Source organism: Lithobates pipiens, unplaced genomic scaffold (genome assembly GCF_037356315.1).
Source record: "Lithobates pipiens isolate NorthernLeopardFrog02 unplaced genomic scaffold, aLitPip1_a1.2 Scaffold_3, whole genome shotgun sequence".
In the NCBI taxonomy this organism is placed as follows: domain Eukaryota; kingdom Metazoa; phylum Chordata; class Amphibia; order Anura; family Ranidae; genus Lithobates; species Lithobates pipiens.
The window spans coordinates 253,449,382-253,469,381 of NW_027507790.1; the positions used below are offsets into that span (position 1 = coordinate 253,449,382).

Consider the following 20,000-nt stretch of genomic DNA (forward strand, 5'->3'; position numbering starts at 1 on the left):
CTACCAAGCACGGGTGAGGAAACCTCTTCATTTTTCGAAATGAGAGCAAGAATGCAAAAAAACAAAAACAAACAAATAAAAAAAAAAAAACGGATGATCCTTTGTCCAATATTCTCTTAGCATGTACAATGCTTTAAACTGGTCATACACTATCCAAATTTCGAACCAACCATAATTTGCTACTTGGGTGGCCCCAGCACCACCCTCCTGTCCAGACACCTCTGACTGAAAAATCAAAAGGAGGCAGATCATAAATTGCTGGAAAGTAGCAGTGACATCAACGCTGTGCTGTACATAGTCTGTGCTGAGAGCAGAGCTGTGGGAGGGACCAAAAAGGCTCCACCCACTACAGGCTGCCTGCAGAAAACTGCAGGAGGGGGCGGAGACAAGACCAGTCACCCTGCACAAGGAGAGAGAGCACAGCAGTGACCAGTCTTTAGTACAGGAGGCTCCTGCACAAGATACAAGAATACATATGGCTCTTATCTTTAGACAATATTTGCTTATCGCACAGTCCAGCTTTAAAAGATCTGTTTATCTGCCAAGGATTTGTGATTCTGTACAGTCTTATAATTTATACACAATGTTTCCACACTGCACAGCCAGAGAGATGACAAACAAAGCTTCCTATGTCATCTCTTTGCCTCCAGCTTTTTAGTGAGCAGGGAGATGTCCTAGAAGCATTACTGACAAACAAGAAAGGAGCATAGGGACCTTAGTGGCGAGCAGAGGAACGGCTGGACAAAATGACAAAACTCATCGCAGGTAAAGCAGTTAACATATTTTTATTTCAGCCTTCTTAAAGAGTAACTCCACCTTTGTTGAGATAAAAAAACAAAAACATTCCCCATCGGGTGATCTATGTACATTGCAAGGATTTTAACACACTTTGTTGAAGATTCTGCAGAAATTGATGTTTGTTTGTGTCCATGTGCTCAATTAAACGAATGAAATTGTCTTTATAATTATCAGTCAGCTGTTGCACCTGCAGGGATCTAATGAGGAAAGCTACATGATCTGCATCCCTTTAGAAGTGGGAGTGTCTCACTAAAAATTAAATTTTTGTTGCAAGGGATGCCAAAATCCGACGTGCAGTCTTCTGGGAAAATCAGTGAGCCAATCATACAAGCAGGAAATTAGGTTTCTGAGGGGCATTCTGTATACCATCTGTGTACAGAAAGCCTCCAGGTTGCCATATTGCATTGATTTTACAGAAAATGACAGAGTTGTAGATTGAAAAGGAAAGGTAATTTTTAATAATATTCAATACAATATGATCTTGTGTTGCAATTATATAAGCTATATTTTTTTTCCACCCCATGAAAGTTTTACCCTTTAACCCAGCCTTGCTCAACCTTTTCAACACAGAGAAATTCTAAGCCCTTGTACACACGGTCGGAGAATCCGTCGGAAATTATTCCTATCGGACCGTGTTGTTGGATAATCCGACTGTGTGTGGTCTGCATCGGACTGATTCCGTCGGAATATCCGTCTGACCCAATTTTCCAACATGTTGAAATATTTCCCGACCAACTGGGCGGTCGGAACATACTCCGATCATGTGTAGAGAATTTTGATCGGACCAAGTGCACGCATGCTCGGATCAAATTCCTACATCAAAGCTATTGGCTACTAGCCTGAATGTAGTCCCATCGTAACGAAATTACGTCATCACGTTCTGAAAGATCGGATTTTTTCGCCAACTTTGTCCGACCGTGTGTATGCAACAGTTTCGGACAAGATCCGACGGACAAATCCGACCGATTTGGTTGTGGAAATTTCCGACCGTGTGTACAAGGGGCTTAAACATTAGTGTGATGGTCAGTGGGAAAGAATGCTCCTTACACCTGTGGTCATTTGGGAAGAATTACTACCTTAGGGCTAGTTTACACTTGCTTCAAAACATGGCTTCGGACAGGCTTTGTTAAAACTCTCTGAACGCCAGTCAAAGCTCCCAACACTAAATAGAATGTTTAGCTTACAGTCCTGTTTACACCTTGCTTTTGCTTGGTGCTTCGATGAGGCCTCGCTGAGGCGTCCGTGGGCCCTCGCTGAGGCGTCCGTGGGCCCTCGCTGAGGCGCCCGTGGGCCCTCGCTGAGGCGCCCGTGGGCCCTCGCTGAGGCGCCCGTGGGCCCTCGCTGAGGCGTCCGTGGGCCCTCGCTGAGGCGCCCGTGGGGCCTCGCTGAGGCGTCCGTAGGGCTTCATGCAAGCTTTGCCATAGACTTCTATGGAGGCTTTGAAGATGCTTTTGAAGCACCACTGAAGCTACATGGGGTATCATTTTTGAAGGAAAGCTGAACAAAGCAAAGCAAAAGCAAAGTGTAAACAGGAATGTAAGCCAACCATTTTATTTAGTGACAGGAGCTTTTACTAGCGTTCAGAGAACTTTAACAAAGTGTGTTTCTGAAGCCATGTTGAAGCCGAATCAAGTGTAAATGAGCCCTTACAGAAAGCTAAAAAGATCAATGGTGTCAGAGGGAACTTATCTGGGAGGCAGAGATTGTCAATTGCTCAAGGAACCCCTAGCAACCTCTGGAGGAGCCCTAAGGTTCCATGGAACCCTGGTTGAGAAACTCTGCTTTGACCATTTGCCTGGAGTTCTTCATTAACAGACTTGCATAGATGAAATAACTACATCCTGACAATAACGGGCTCTTTATGGAACGTAACCCTTTCCGTACATCTGTTTCGCGATGTAGGATAAACACAAACAAACCTCTGGGTTTGACAAGTGTGATGCATTAACTGTCGCAGCTTCATCAGACAGGTACAGAGCGCGCTCAGAAGCGGGAAACACACACAGTACATGTTATACTGGATTGGGAAATGGCTCTTCTCACGGCACCTTGTAGGAGTTCACATTTTTCGTTGAAAAACTGCAGCGTCAACAGCCTGGCGGCGCTCAGACCACGGATGTCGTGTAACATTTCAAAGCAGAAGTACGAGGCCATCCAGACAGGCAGGGTTTCCTCCGCCGCCACGATCAAACTCGGCAGACACGGTCCATGCTATAGCAACATCCTCACTCGTGGTCTTTGACTGGTGCTACATTAAAGCTTACTGAAACATTTCTGAAATTCATGTGTCTGCTGCGGTTATGAGCCAAATTAAAGCGCTACTGATCCCTCAATATTTACACAGCGCAAATGTTAGTCACCACACGTTTGATTAAAATTGATTTTACCCCCCCCCCCCCTCCCCAATATATATGTGACTTTACATTTTTAAATGTATTTTTCCAACACCATGCAGTTGCCTCAACATAAAAGCACAACCCGTGCCAGTGGGTGCCCAATGCGTGGCAAGACCTAGTGATAACTGTGCTTGCTGGTGCAGTGGCTGTCTAATGGTGAGACATGCTGGACCTAAAGCGGTATTAAACCTAAACATTATACCGCAGCTTACCAATTCTTAGATGTGATGGCTGCATTCGTTTTCTTTTTTATGATTTCATTCTTCTATTTTTATCTGGTGAACCAGCCAGTAAGTCTGTTTAACAAAAGGACAAGCTCTTCAGCAGCATGTATCAGTTTTCATTGGATGAGAGAAACCCACTGGCCAGGGGGATTAAAATGATCAGTGTTCATTTATGTAAATCCTTATTCCCAAATAGAAAAAAATGTGTAACTAAATCTAGTGTACCTAAATCTGTTGTGCCTTCTGTGCTTCTTCATCCAGAGTTGTGTCTCACCAACACCGGAGAGGTGTGTTACTGGCCAGAAAGACTTAACTGAAGGCGCTTCAATCTTCACTTGGTATTCCTTCGGAGTTTGTAAGCTTTGGCGATATGAATGACAGAGAGCCAGCGATGACGTCGCATGCATGCGAGTCGCTGTTTATGGCATGGCTCTGAAGGAATGGCAAAGGGCATGCTGTTTTTTTTCTATTGAAAGTCTGTGGCGTGCAAAGCACACCCAAAAACTTCCACCCGGTGCCAAAAAAAAGTGCACACACATCAAGAGTGAACACAAAAACGTGCAACGGGTGTCCTACTGTCCTCCACTACGAAGGATCTTACCCTTGGACGGGCATGCCGTTCCTTCAGATGCATGCGCCAGTGACGTCACCGGCTGAATCTAAAATACATTTATCCTAAACAGTGCACGTTTAGGAGATATTTACACTACCTATGGGTAAGCCTTATTATAGGCTTACCTATAGGTAAAAATCATACAAGGGTATTTACTCCCAATTTAAAGGGAAACTTAACAAAAACAAATTAATTTTCACCTACGTCTTGGCCACCTATAGACCCTCCAATGCCTTAACTTTACAAGTTGTTCGGTTGTCGCATCTAAAATCGGAAGCAAGGTGCATTTGCATGTGTGAATGCACCCAAAATGTGACAGTTCCCACTCAGGTTGGTGGTTAGGAATCTGGCAGCCTGACAACCATGACTCTATGTAAAAAAAAAAAAAAAACACCAATTTGGCGATTCTGTTTTTGAATTATTATTATTTTTTTCTGAATATGTTGGTGTTATATTTTTCACTTGGAAGTTATAAGTTACAGCTGGAAAAAATGGTGTCTGTCCTCATTTCAGGTTGCAATGCAACAACATTTGATTTTAAGGGGGGGGGGGGGGTTCTTTTCTATACCCACTGTAAAAGCTTTGAGAATTATGTATGCTGAAGTGTCAGATACATTGGGGGTTATTTACTAAAGGAAAATCCACTTTGCACTGCACTTGGAAGTAAAGTTGTTGTAGATCCGAAGGGGACATGCAAGGAAAATAAAAAACAGCATTTTGGCTTGCACATGATTGGATGATAAAATCAGCAGAGCTTCCCCTCATTTCAGATCTACCCCTTAGAGTTAGAGTGACTGCACTTGCAGTACAAAGTGGATTTGCCTTTCGTAAATAACCCCCATTGTCAAATTAACAGTCCTACTGGATATGATATTACACAAATTACACTCTTATTTGTTGCAATACAAAGCTCATCTACAGTGATGGAAAAAGTATTTGACCCCCCTGCCAATTTTGTACGTTTGCCCACTGAAAAAGAAAACTAACAGTCTATAATTTTAATGAGAGACAGAAAAACAATATCCAGAAAAACGCATTTCAAAAAAGTTATAAATTGATTTGCATTTTAATGAGTGAAATAAGTATATGACCCCTTTGCAAAACATGACTTTGCAGTTTGTGGCAAAACCTTGTTGGCAATCACAGAGGTCAGACGTTTCTTGTAGTTGGCCACCACGTTTTCACACATCTCGGGAGGGATTTTGTCCCACTCCTCTTTGCAGATCCTCTCCAAGTCATTAAGGTTTTTGTGGCTGACGTTTGGTAACTCGAACTTTCACCTCCCTCCACATATTTTCTATGGGATTAAGGTCTGGAAACGTGCTAAACCACTCCAGGACCTTAATGTGCTTCTTCTTGAACCACTCCTTTGTTGCCTTGGCATGTGTTTTTGGGTCAATGTCATGCTGGAATACCTATCCACGACCCATTTCCAATTGCCTGGCTGAGGGAAGCAGTTCTCACCCAAAATTTGACAGTACATGGCCCCGTCCATTGTAGCCTTTGTGTCCTTTCCCCTAAACAGAAAAACACTTCCAAAGCATAATGTTTCCACCTCCATGTTTGATGGTGTTCTTCGGGTCATAGGCAGAATTCCTCCTCCCTCCAAACACAGCGAATTGAGTTGATGCCAAAAACCTTGATTTTGGTCTCATCTGGCCACAACACTTTCACCCAGTTCTCTGAATCATTTAGATGTTCATTAGCAAACTTCAGTTGGTGCTGTACATGTGCTTTCCTGAGCAGGGGACCTTGCGGGTGCTGTAGGATTTCAGTCCTTCACAGTGTAGTGTGTTACCGATTGTTTTCTTGGTGAATATGGTCCCAGCTGCCTTGAGACCCATTGGCAAGATTCTCCCATGTAGTTCTGGGCTGATTCCTCACCGTTCTCATAATCATTGAAACTCCACCAGGTGATATCCTGCACGGAGCACCAGACCGAGGGAGATTGACCATTATTTTGTGTTTCTTCCATGTGAGAATAATTGCACCAACTGCTGCCACCCTCTCACCAAGCTGCTTAGCGATGTTCTTGTAGCCCATTCTAGCCTTCAGTAGGTCTACAATCTTGTCCCTGACATCCTTGGACAGCTCTTTGGTCTTGGACATGGTGGAGAGATTGGAATCGGATTACTTCTGTGGACAGGCGTCTTGTATAGAGGTAACAAGCTGAGATTAGGAGCACTCCCTTTAAGAGATCAATCCTGCTGATTGATAGGGGATCAAATACTTATTTCATTCATTAAAATGCAAATCAATTTATAACCTTTTTGAAATGCGTTTTTCTGGATATATTTTGTTGTTATTCTGTCTCTCTCTTTCTCTTGTTAAAATAAACCTACCATTAAAATTATAGACTGATCATTTCTTTGTCAGCGGGCAAACGTACAAAATCAGCAGGGGATCAAATACTTTTTTCCCTCAATGTAGTTTCAACAGCATACAGTGGCACACACGCCAAGCTCTCAGGCCGCGTACACACGGGCGGACTGTTCGCCCAACTTTGTCCACTGAACAGTGTTTCAGCGGACAGTCCGCCCGTGTGTGGGCTTTCAGCGGACAGTTTCAGCGGACAGTTTGACGGACAAAGTCTTTCGGAAATTCCGAAAAACTGTCCGCTGAAACTTGGTTTGAGCGAACAGTCCGCCCGTGTGTAGGCTACTTTCGAAATGAGCAAACTGTTCCCGCTCGGAGGAAAGTCTGCTCATTTCGAGCGCGTGTGAAGGTAGACGTCGCGGGCTCCGCCGCCTGGAATGGACTTAAAGGGGAACCCCAACGCCGAAAAAAATCGGCGTGGGGGTCCCCCCAAAGTCCACAACAGACCCTTGTCCGAGCACGCTACCCAGCCGGCCAGGAAAGGGGGGCGAGCGAGCGCGCCCCCCCTCCTGAGCCGTACCAGGCCGCGTGCCCTCAACATGGGGGGTGCCTTGGGGAAGGGGGGGCCGCGCGGCCCCCCCACCCCAAAGCACCTTGTCCCCATGTTGATGAGGACAAGGGCCTCTTCCCGACAACCCTGGCCGTTGGTTGTCGGGGTCTGCGGGCGGGGGGGCTTATCGGAATCCGGGAGCCCCCTTTAAGAAGGGGGCCCCCGGATACCGGCCCCCCACCCTATGTGAATGAGTATGGGGTACAATGTACCCCTACCCATTCACCTGTAAAATAAAAGTACCCAAAAAAAAAACACAACACACGAGAAAAAATATTTTACAGCTCCGGGGGTCTTCCGTCTTCGGGGGTCTTCTCGCCGGACTCCTCCGCTATCTTCGTGTAGCTCTTTTGCTAGCGGAGGAGTCCGGCTTTCTTCCTCCCCGCCGCCGGCCTCTTCTCCCGACTTCGGGGGGTCTTGTCCCCCTCTTCGGTTCTTCTGCCGGGCCACCGCGCCTTCTTGTAGCTCTTTTGCAGGCGGTGGCCCGGTCTTCTGTCGCCGCCGCCTTCCGTTCTTCTGCCGGGCCACCGCGCCTTCTTATAGCTCTTTTGCAGGCTGTGGCCCGGTCTTCTGTCGCGGCTGTCGCCGTCGCCGCCTTCCGTTCTTCTTCTTCTTCTTGTTCTTCTTCTTCTTCTCCAGGAGATGTTGACACGACGCTCTCTCCGGCCGGAATGCCAGAGCCGCCCTGCGCTGCCACTTATATAGTGACAATGGGGCGGTGTCACATGGTATATGTCACATGGGTTGGTCACATGGGTTGATGTCACATGGTGACCCCGCCCCCTTACGATGTCATAGTCCCCATGTGACATCAACCCATGTGACCAACCCATGTGACATATACCATGTGACACCGCCCCATTGTCACTATATAAGTGGCAGCGCAGGGCGGCTCTGGCATTCCGGCCGGAGAGAGCGTCGTGTCAACATCTCCTGGAGAAGAAGAAGAAGAACAAGAAGAAGAAGAAGAACGGAAGGCGGCGGCGACGGCGACAGAAGACCGGGCCACCGCCTGCAAAAGAGCTATAAGAAGGCGCGGTGGCCCGGCAGAAGAACGGAAGGCGGCGGCGACAGAAGACCGGGCCACCGCCTGCAAAAGAGCTACAAGAAGGCGCGGTGGCCCGGCAGAAGAACCGAAGAGGGGGACAAGACCCCCGAAGTCGGGAGAAGAGGCCGGCGGCGGGGAGGAAGAAAGCCGGACTCCTCCGCTAGCAAAAGAGCTACACGAAGATAGCGGAGGAGTCCGGCGAGAAGACCCCCGAAGACGGAAGACCCCCGGAGCTGTGCAATAAAATATTTTTTCTCGTGTGTTGTGTTTTTTTTTTGGGTACTTTTATTTTACAGGTGAATGGGTAGGGGTACATTGTACCCCATACTCATTCACATAGGGTGGGGGGCCGGTATCCGGGGGCCCCCTTCTTAAAGGGGGCTCCCGGATTCCGATAAGCCCCCCGCCCGCAGACCCCGACAACCAACGGCCAGGGTTGTCGGGAAGAGGCCCTTGTCCTCATCAACATGGGGACAAGGTGCTTTGGGGTGGGGGGGCCGCGCGGCCCCCCCTTCCCCAAGGCACCCCCCATGTTGAGGGCACGCGGCCTGGTACGGCTCAGGGGGGGGGCGCGCTCGCTCGCCCCCCCTTTCCTGGCCGGCCGGGTAGCGTGATCGGACAAGGGTCTGTTGTGGACTTTGGGGGAACCCCCACGCCGTTTTTTTTCGGCGTTGGGTGTCCCTTTAAGTCCATTCCAGGCGGCGGTGCCCGCGACGTCTCCTTCGCGGGCCCCGCCTACCTGTACACGCGCTCGAAATGGGCGAACTTGCCTCCGCCTTACGTGGGCGAGTCCGTTCATTTCAAAAGTTGAGCGAACTGTTTGGCAAACAGTTCGCTGAAACAGTCCGCTCAAAAAGTGCCGTGTGTGGCCAAGTCCGCTCATGCAAATTTTGAGCGGACTGTTGCGGCAACTGTTTGACGAACAAAGTTTCAGCGAACAGTCCCCGCATGTGTACGCGGCCTCAATGTCTGCAATGGTAGACTAGCCAGCTAACAACTGTATGCAATCACCATAGACTCTCATTGGATGCAACGGCAGAATACCTGGGTTCTTGCTTCATGCACAGGCTGAAGTTTTATAAAAATCTGGAGCAACAACAAGAAGATATATGCCACTTAGACATGGAAACCTCAATATAATTTTCCTTCAAAGAGAAAAACAAGCACAGGAAAGGGAGAAGCAGAACAGAGACGACAACTGTAGTAGTTAGACACATCACACACCAGAGACATGGACTATCTTCCAGCATGTTTGCCTTCCTGCTGCTCGTCTCTGATGGACCTCAAGATACTCCCTAGATCCAGTTCAAAGGAGAGCCGAGTAAGGAATATCCCCCACAAAGCCACAACTGCTCGCACGATACGGCGGCCTCACAGGCCTGTCTGGATTTATTTGGCTTGATGGCAAACATAAACCCAAGGACATAAACTTTCCTTTACTTCCCAACAAGGAATCTGAATAACAAGGGGTTTGTTTTACTGGCCGTTCTCCCTTTTTTTTATGTATTATGAGGGCATATTCACAGAGATCTTCAATCAGAACATAGGTTGCTTTATGTTCGTTTTTCAGATTGAAAGGCATATTATATACATTCGGGCTGAATAAACAGCATGTGGTGGGCCAAATACTGCAATGCAACACAGAAGTGCTGCAGCCAGAGATTTTTTATTATTATATACAGTGATGGCGAGGATCTGATATGGATTCCATTTAAAGTGGCTCAGTCACTAAAATGGAATTGTATAAGAAAGGGCTCTCTGCAAAGAAAAGATGGAATACTCCCCCTTCTGCTACGTTGCTCTCTCTAGTAGGGAGGAGAAACCTGTAAGGTTCCGACACTTCTGGAAGTTGTGTCTTTTAGTGATGTAGGCATTTTGTGGGGGACCAAAGAATGCAGTGGGGGGGGGGGGGGGGGGGACAGGGAAATCTATGCTTCCAAAAGTGTGAAATTGTGCAGGAGATGGTGGCCCGGTATAGCAGGTGAGGCAAGTATTTAATGTCTTCTTTGCCAGGGACCCTTTACCGTACAGTTCTATTTCAGCAACAAAGTAGCTTTGAAGAACAATATTGGACCATCAAGAAATCTAATTCTTGTTTTAGGGCCTCATGCACACTGGACATTTTTACAGATGCTGTTTTTGGCTTCAGCTGTTTTTTTCTGCAGCCAATAAACTTGCCAGCATGTTATCCTATGTGCCCACACACATAGGCTGTTATCAACATTTTTTTGACAGGGCTTTTTTTTCTGTCTGGGAACCCCCGCCCCCCAGAACTAGCGAGTCTTAAGAGGAGTTTTTCAGCTGTAAAAAAATGCTTTAACTCTGATAAAAGCTTAAAAACGCAGAAAAACAATGCTATTTGGCATTTATCAGTGTGTCATAAGCTTTTCTGGGAGTATAGTGTTGCTAAAAAAAAAAAAAAAAAAAGGTAAAGCTAAAAAAAAATGCTACTGCAAAATTCATTCTACAGCGAACGCTACTGGTGTTTTTTTTTATAATGTCCGGTGTGACATAAGACCTTATATAGAGGAAAGGATTGCCCTACTCCCAACAAGCCCAGGTGAATAAATGATAAAGAGAGGCCTCAACCTACATATCTCCACCAAACCATACACCCTGATGCATTTAGCCCCACTCAGCCGGACTTAGTCATAGGGTCCTAGCCTATGCTCCTACCTAGCAATAATGCCCATTGCATGTGGTGTTTATTTGTGTCTTCAATGTGCTGGCCACCACTGTGCTGTTGCTACCCATAGGAATCTATAGGGATCTGTCTTGAGTGTCTCAATTCTTGGGAGATGACCACATGGAATTAAGCCAATACCTGGGCTTGCAAAGGCATTTGGTGGACACAAAATGGACTTATATCCTTTCAAGCTATATTGAAGATATTTTCTGAAAGTTTATGTGCCTGGAGTTCAGGTTAAATGGCTCCCAGAAAGGGACCTGGTTGTCCTGGATAAAATATATCTACCAAAAGTAAAAGTAAGTAAAGTTGTCTTAGATCATATGTATATTAATGCAGAAGCAACGGGGGGGGGGGGGGGGGGGGGGGGGGGAGGAAAAAAAGTACTCAAGAGATGGAGTAGTGCAAAACTGATCAACGTAAAACACAGAAAATCGCCAACTCGCTTCTTGGAGACCCCATTTCTTCAGGGCTTAAAATTTGGATGGCCGACAAGGACTACTGTGTGGATGAATACGCCAACTACAGCTACAGCAAGTAGTAGAAACAAGCAGTGCCTAGATATAACTAAAGTATGGCAGCTGGCGTATGAGATAACATAACAACAGCACAGCCTAATTCCAAGGACACCCCTCTTTACACTGCACTACAGAAGCTGTCTGCATTATCTCAACCCAGCTGCAAGCATGCAAAAAGTTCCATGCACATAACTAGAAGAGGTAAGAAAAGACAAGAACTGGTATCCGCCATAGCCAACATCGTCCACAGCCGTCATTGTTGAAAATCATAGCAGGCAACACACTACAAATTAGCTGGTTTATGTTCCTTGCTTTAGATTTATACCTTGGAAAACCCTTTTAATATATGATTGACATAAACTAACTATTTTAGGACACATCTCCCAAAACCACTGACATGCCAAGTCGGTTTCTAACCTAGGAAACATCTGCTGGGAGGTCAGGCTACAGAAGGGTTGCCAGGTTTATGATCCTATTGGCATAAGTCTACTATAGTCCTGTGAATGCGGCCAGCAACACTCCTTGAATACGGCATTTCACAAAAATAACACAAATGTTTACTCACTTTCCTTTCACTCATTTTTCCATTCAAGGTTAGTGCTTTAGTTTAAAGAAAAGAAGGCAATGGATTCAATGGGAATTGCTTTCCATAATTTGCCCAGAAGAGGCCCCATACCTGCAAAGTTTTACAGGACCATTTAGCCAAATTTCTCAAACTGATTCTGAGTGAAGTGACAGGGCTCATCTTAACCACTTTCAGACCGGACCATTTTGCTGGTAAATGACCAGAGGTCTTTTTACAATTCGGCACTGCGCTGCTTTAACTGGTAATTGCGCGGTCATGCAATGTTGTACCCAAACAAAATTTGCGTCCTTTTCTTCCCACAAATAGAGCTTTCTTTTGATGGTATTTGATTGCCTCTGCGATTTTTATTTTTTGCGATATAAACGTAAAAAGACCGCAAATTTTGAAAAAAAATGATATTTTCTACTTTTTGTTATTAGAAAAATCCAATAAACTCAATTTTAGTCATACATTTAGGCCAAAATGTATTCAGCCACATGTCTTTGGTAAAAAAAAAGTCAATAATTGTATATTTATTGGTTTGCGCAAAAGTTGTCACATCTACAAACTAAGGTACGTTTTCTGGAATTTACGCAGCTTTTAGTTTACGACTGCCTATCTCATTTCTTGAGGTGCTAAAATGGCAGGGCAGTACAAAACCCCCCCAAATGACCCCATTTTGGAAAGTAGACCCCCTAAGGAAATTGATAAGAGGCATGTTGAGCCCATTGAATATTTTATTTTTTTGCCTCAAGCGATTGAATAATGACAAAAAAAAATTATTTTTTTTTTTTACACAAAGTTGTCACTAAATGATATATTGCTCACACATGCTATGGGCGTATGTGAAATGACACCCCAAAATAAATTCTGCTGCTTCTCCTGAGTACGGGGATACCACATATGTGGGACTTTTTGGGAGCCTAGCCGCGTACGGGGCCCCGAAAACCAAGCACCGCCTTCAGGCTTTCTAAGGGCGTAAATTTTTGAGTTCACTTCTCACTACCTATTACAGTTTTGAAGGCCATAAAATGCCAAGATGGCACAAAACCCCCACAAATGACCCCATTTTAGAAAGTAGACACCCCAAGCTATTTGCTGAGAGGCATGTTGAGTTCATGAAATATTTTATATTTTGCCACAAGTTGCGGGAAAATTACAAACTTTTTTTTTTTTTTTTTTTTTCACAAAGTTGTCACTAAATGATATATTGCTCATGCATGCCATGGGCATATGTGAAATGACACCCCAAAATAAATTCTTCTGCTTCTCCTGAGCACGGGGATACCACATATGTGGGACTTTTTGGGAGCCTAGCCGCGTACGGGGCCCCGAAAACCAAGCACCGCCTTCAGGCTTTCTAAGGGCGTAAATTTTTGAGTTCACTTCTCACTACCTATTACAGTTTTGAAGGCCATAAAATGCCAAGATGGCACAAAACCCCCACAAATGACCCCATTTTAGAAAGTAGACACCCCAAGCTATTTGCTGAGAGGCATGTTGAGTCCATGGAATATTTTATATTTTGCCACAAGTTGCGGGAAAATTACAAACTTTTTTTTTTTTTTTTTTTTTCACAAAGTTGTCACTAAATGATATATTGCTCACGCATGCCATGGGCATATGTGAAATGACACCCCAAAATAAATTCTGCTGCTTCTCCTGAGTACGGGGATACCACATATGTGGGACTTTTTGGGAGCCTAGCCGCGTACGGGGCCCCGAAAACCAAGCACCGCCTTCAGGCTTTCTAAGGGCGTTACAGTTTTGAAGGCCATAAAATGCCAAGATGGCACAAACCCCCCCCAAATGACCCCATTTTGGAAAGTAGACACCCCTAAATTTAGGGGTACACTAGTGAGACTAGGTAATAAATGGCGGGTGCCCTGAAACTATAAAAAAATAACTAACCAACCAGCGTCACCTGTAACAGTTATATGGTGATCACTGGTGAAAGGGTTAACTAGGGGGCAATCAGGGGGCTTTATGCGGTAGTATATGGGGGTCCCTGGTGCTATAAAAAGCTGCGGCGAACCTAAATACCTACCTGCCTAACTAGCGTCACCTGTGACACTAATACAGCGATCAGAAAAACGATCGCTTATTAGGCTGGGTTCACACTGGAGCGATGCGGGAACGCCACGAATGCGCGGCGGGTTCCCGCATCGCATGCCTCCCGGCGGCAGTTCACACTGCCCTATGCGAACTGCTGGGAGTGTCAGTGAAATGTTACTGACACCCCCAGATCAGTTCGCATATCGCAGTGCGATCTGCAAACTCGGATCGCATGGTGTGAACACCCATGCGATCCGATTCTGCTGCGGGCCAAAAAAAGGGTCCCGTGCGAATTTGCGGCAGGTGCGGCGAATGGCTGAACTCGAATCGCACAGAGATCGGATGTGATTTGCACTGCAGTGCGGTGCGAATCACATCCGTTCTCATAAACCGCTGCAATGTGAACCCAGCCTTAGTGACACTGGCGACGGGGGGTGATCACGGGGTTAAACCTTTATTGGGGGGGTTAGGGGGGTACCTTAGAACTAAAGGGGGCTAACCCTAACTGCCCTAACAGTTATTAGTCACAAATGACACCCGCCGGGTGATCAGGGGGTTAAACCTTTATTAGGTAATAAATGGCGGGTGCCCTGAAACTATAAAAAAATAACTAACCAACCAGCGTCACCTGTAACAGTTATATGGTGATCACTGGTGAAAGGGTTAACTAGGGGGCAATCAGGGGGCTTTATGCGGTAGTATATGGGGGTCCCTGGCGCTATAAAAAGCTGCGGCGAACCTAAATACCTACCTGCCTAACTAGCGTCACCTGTGACACTAATACGGCGATCAGAAAAATGATCGCTTATTAGGCTGGGTTCACACTGGAGCGATGCGGAAACGCCGCGAATCTGCGGCGGGTTCCCTCATCGCATGCCTCCCGGCGGCAGTTCACACTGCCCTATGCGAACTGCTGGGAGTGTCAGTGAAATGTTACTGACACCCCCAGATCAGTTCGCATATCGCAGTGCGATCTGCAAACTCGGATCGCATGGTGTGAACACCCATGCGATCCGATTCTGCTGCGGGCCAAAAAAAGGGTCCCGTGCGAATTTGCGGCGGGTGCGGCGAATGGCTGAACTCGAATCGCACAGAGATCGGATGTGATTTGCACTGCAGTGCGGTGCGAATCACATTCGTTCTCATAAACTGCTGCAATGTGAACCCAGCCTTAGTGACACTGGAGACGGGGGGTGATCACGGGGTTAAACCTTTATTGGGGGGGTTAGGGGGGTACATTAGAACTAAAGGGGGCTAACTCTAACTGCCCTAACAGTTATTACAGTCACAAATGACACCAATGCAAAAAAAAAAAAAAATGACATTGGTGTCACTGTGACTGGGGGGCAGGGGTAATTGGGGGGGTGATCGGGGGGTAAAGGGGGGGGTGTGAGTGTGCCTGGCATGTTCTACTGTGTGTGTAGAGTGTTGGTGCAACTCACCGATCCGCTCTCCTCCGTGTCGGAACGAAAAATACCGACACGGAGGAGAGAATACATCACTTCCTCTCCTGTGTTTACATTACAGGAGAGGAAGTGATGTCACGGGGGATTTCTATTCGTCGGGAGCGATCGCGAGGGGGTGGCCATGAATGAATGGCCGCCCCCTCGTCCCGGATCGCTCCCGGACTAAAACCGACCGACGCAGGCACCGGGCAGGGGCCCGATCGGGCCCCCGACCCGCGGGAGGCAAGGGACGTACATGTAAGTCCTTATGCCTGCCCGTGCCATTCTGCCGACGTACATCGGCGTGCGGCGGTCGGCAACTGGTTAATCAGGAGGCAAGGTAACATCCCGTTTCATGCATGCATCTGCTGCAGTTTGAATTGCTGACCCATTTCCATGCCCGCATGTGCCTACAGATCATCGCACATGACCTGTGGTGATCAGGCCAAGAACAAAAGATCACCCGGAGTCTTCTGATAAACACTACATTGTGAAACACATTAAAGTGGTTGTAAAGTCTCAAGATTTTTCAACTTAATTCATTCTATGAATTAAGGATAAAAATCTTCAGTACTGCAGCTGCCCCCTAGAACCCCCGCCCCCCACCTTTTATTTACCCAAGCTCGATTTTCGATCCAGAGATGTGCACAAGTCCAGCGGCTCCAGACACTGTTGCTCACCTCATTGGACAGATTGATAGCAGCATGGGCCATTGGCTCCTGCTGCTGTCTGTGTCAATGGACGCAGCAGCAGTATTCAGGAGCGAGCCTGCACAGGTGCCTCCATGGAAAGCAGCTTTCCGTGGGGGCACCCAATGAAGCGGAGCAGCAAGGAGCTCCGGCGGGGAACCCCAGAATAGAAGCGGCTAGGGGTTGCTCTGTGCAAAACCCTTGCACAGAGCAGGTAAGTATAAAATGTTTGTTATTTTTATAAAAACAAAAAAAAAACCTTTACAAACACTTTAAAGAGGAACTGCAGTCTGCTCATATAATTTGTAATAAAAACATCTTTGCCATTCTGAAGCTTCCCTCCAACCACTTTGCATATTATTTTATATATACTGTGATTCTGTGCTTGCCAAATATGCTGCAGAACTCTCCCTCCACTGAGCCTGGCTGCAGCCATTTTAACTGTGGGCAGCTGAAGCTGCTGCCTGTTCACTTCCTGGATTTACACAGAGGCACACCTCCATCTCTGCAGCTCTCATTGGCCCTCTTATGACTCACCCTCCCTCCCTTCCTGGCAAACTCTCACAAGCGTGAGGGAGAATGATGTGCATGGTGTCATAAGCCTAGGCATTTTCCCCAGACAAGAAACAGGACGTGGGCTGTATAGGGTATTGACTGGAAGAAAAAAAAAATGTTTTACTATCCAAAGTTAACACATAGTTAAAAAAACAAGGGCAGAAGATTTGATAGATGGAAAGTTAAAAAAAAAAAAATGGCACCTTAGTACTACTTGTGCTAGTAATTCAAGCGGTGCAGTGGCTAAGTGGTTAGCACGTCCGCCTAGCAGCACTAGGGTCATCCGGGTACTCTGGTTTCCTCCTACACTCCAAAGACATAATGGTAGGTTAATTGGCTCCTGGATAAGTTGGTCCTACTATGTGTATGAATGTGAGTTAGGGACCTTAGATTGTAAGATCCTTGAGGACGAATATGAATGTACAATATATACTGTATGTAAAGGGCTGAGTAAATTGACGGTGCTTTATAAGTACCAATAATGAATAAATAAAATAAATTCCCTGGTGTTTGAATGTCACTGTGTAGACTTTTGTTCTACACTGAATGGTGTGGCGCCAGCTGGGTAAAATTAGTCTCGCAGCAGTTCTAACATAGATCTTGGCCAGTATCCCTGATGGCAGTGGTATATGTTTACTTATATGAGAAATACAGGCCATTAGAAGTTTCCCTAAAGGATGATAAAAAGCATTCCCAACCCTCAGATGTACCCGTTATTGCACAAAGGAAACTTTCTAGCTTGTTGGGAAAACTCTCTGGGAGCAATTTTCAGGATGGGCTGACTGGCAATTGTTCTTGCCAAAATCTTTGCCCATCTGCAGCCACTTAGTGTTAGCAGTTTCATCTTAAGGGTCAAATGAATGAACTGTGAAGCAAGTTTATGCCCAGTTTTCTTGGCATTAGATGCGTGCCACACTCCTGTTGTGCCATTTAGTGGACAGCTCACCTTGGTTGTCTGGTCACCAGGTGGTAGGGTCATTCGACAACCTGCTCAATGTTAGAATTAACCTTTCTAATAAGCAAAATAAGGAAATGTTATTGAGAAAGCTAAAAACCCACTTGTTTAATTCTTAATTAATTCTTAATTGTTAGTCCTTCCAGCAAAATGCCTTGTGACCAATGTCAAAACATTGGTCCAGTGGTCCTTGCCAGGGGATCCTGGAGGACCAAGATTATATTGTACCTGTAGTCAAAACTTACTTTTTTCCCCCTTAAAAACAGCGCACAAACGGCAGTTCTAACCCTTTGCTTGCCTTTATTCGGCCCTTTGTGCACTATTCAACCCACTGATACAATGCACTATTCCTCCAACTGCCACCAGCAATGGGGAATTATTCCTCCCACTGACACCAATGATGGGACACCATTCCCCACACTGACACCAAGAATGGGATACTATTCCTCTCACTCACACCAACAATGGGGTACTATTCCTCCCACTGACAACAAAAATGGGATACTATTCCTCCCACTGACACCAAGAATGGGGTACTATTTCTCCCACTGACACCAACAATGGGGTACGTTTTCTCCCACTGACACCAACAATGGGTTACTATTTCTCCCACTGACACCAACGATGGGGTACTATTCCTCCCACTGATGCTTATGACGGGGTACTCTTCCTCCCACTGATGGGGTACTATTCCTCCCACTGATGCTTATGATGGGGTACTCTTCCTCCCACTGATGTCTATGATGGGGTACTATTCCTCCCACTGACACCAATGATGCGGTACTATTCCTCCCACTGACACCAATGATACTATTCCTCCTACTGACACCAACAATAGGGCACCATTCCTTCCACTGACACCAATAATAAGGCAGTATTACTCCTACTCACACCATGAGGAGGCACTATTCCTCCTACTGACAACAAAGATAGGACACCAATCCTTCCACTGACACAAACAATAAGGCATTATTACTCCTACTCACATCATAATGAGGCATTATTAATTCCACTGACACCAATGATGGGGCACCATTTGTCCCACTAACCCCAAAGATGGGGCACTATTTCTTCCACGATACCAGTGGGAGCGTTGTTTACTACTATTGGTGCCAGGGCATTTCTTACTCACGCTAGCCACAGTCCGGTACCCCTAAAGTCTAAAGGACAGTAAATTGCAATGTTTGGAGGTCCCTGCCTAAAAGTATAACCTCTCTCAGGTTTCACTGACTGAGCACTGTACTGACAAACAAGCCCAAGGACCGTTCTGGTGGAGACCACAAGACCAGTACCAAGGCATTAGTCATGTGACTGGACACTGGAACCAACCCGGATTCAATATGTACATTTTCCTTTCTCAGATCACATAGCTTTTGCATTTTGAAACAAGTAACTTTATTTTAGAGCAGAGATGTGCTTTAAAACAAGAAAACACAAGTCTAAAAAGACAACTTTGTGGTTTTGTTATTTTTATTCCTAAACCTACACACCACTTTGCTTTTAATTTTGAAAATAGGGAGCTTATAAAAAGGATAAGTAGCATGTTAAAAAATAAAACAGGAATGCTCAGACTGCAATAGTCTCCAGGAGGCGATTCACTGTGGACTCACTGCTGGGAAATCCAGTCCCAATCCTCTTCTGGGTTGAATGACACCCAGTGCCCCCTTATCTACGTCCTGTGAACCCAGGCCATCGTAGACAGAGGGTGCATTATCATGAGGGCCTGAGCTTTTCGGATTTCGGATTTCTGAACAGCATTGTGCTCACACATCATTACATAAGTGCTGCACTGCCAGATCAAAATTCAGTTCCGAAGGGACTAGCCCAATTTTGATCCATGTGTGGCCACTGCAGTTAAACAGAAGTCAATCTACTGCTCAATTGTCCTGTTGGATTAAATACGCTTGGATCAGCAGCTGCAGGGCTGATTTGTGTATTCTGACAGGGGAGGAATCTCCTCCCCTGTCAGAATACAATAGTGAACAGCAGGAAGGATTTCCCCACTGTGTAGATGGGTGAACCGATTCACTTTTTTTTTTTACATTCAGCCTGCAGGGGGAGCAAAAAAAAAAAAACCTGACCCATGTATAACCAGCTTTAAGAGGAAAGGTCAAAAGAGTGCAGGATTTGAGGTATGTGCAAAGGGCTTTTATTTAAAATAAAATAAACATAAAATAAATACAATAAAATAAACATGGAGCTGAAGTTAAATTTTTATCCTGTGAATTTTTAATTTCTTAAAAGAAAATGAGAGACAAATAGGGCACCGGGGAAGCATGGGAGAAAGTGACTATAAGTGAGTTGGGGTTTGGAAGTTAAGAAAGCCTGAGGGGGCAAAGAGAGCGATTCCTTTTAAAGCATATACAAATAATGCTTATTAATAATAATAATAATAAAAAAAAAAGAAAAGGCAATTATCAGGTGATTAACTGTTCGAACAGAGGATGCGGTAAAGGAGGACCATCTCAACATAAGCCGTCAGACATCTACCACATAGATCGCAATGGGAACCTTCTATCTACTTACC

At 45.8% G+C, this 20,000-nt stretch overlaps 1 protein-coding gene across 1 annotated transcript in view; it reads right to left on the bottom strand.

The window, feature by feature from the left end:
• DYM (dymeclin) overlaps positions 1 to 20,000 on the bottom strand; it is a gene marked incomplete in the record, with an annotated part of 586,856 nt that overhangs the window by 69,872 nt on the left and 496,984 nt on the right. Inside the window, 1 exon segment of the mRNA XM_077463046.1 lies at position 20,000. This exon segment is cut by the window's right edge and continues 182 nt beyond it. Within this exon segment, the coding sequence (XP_077319172.1) occupies position 20,000 (1 nt within the window).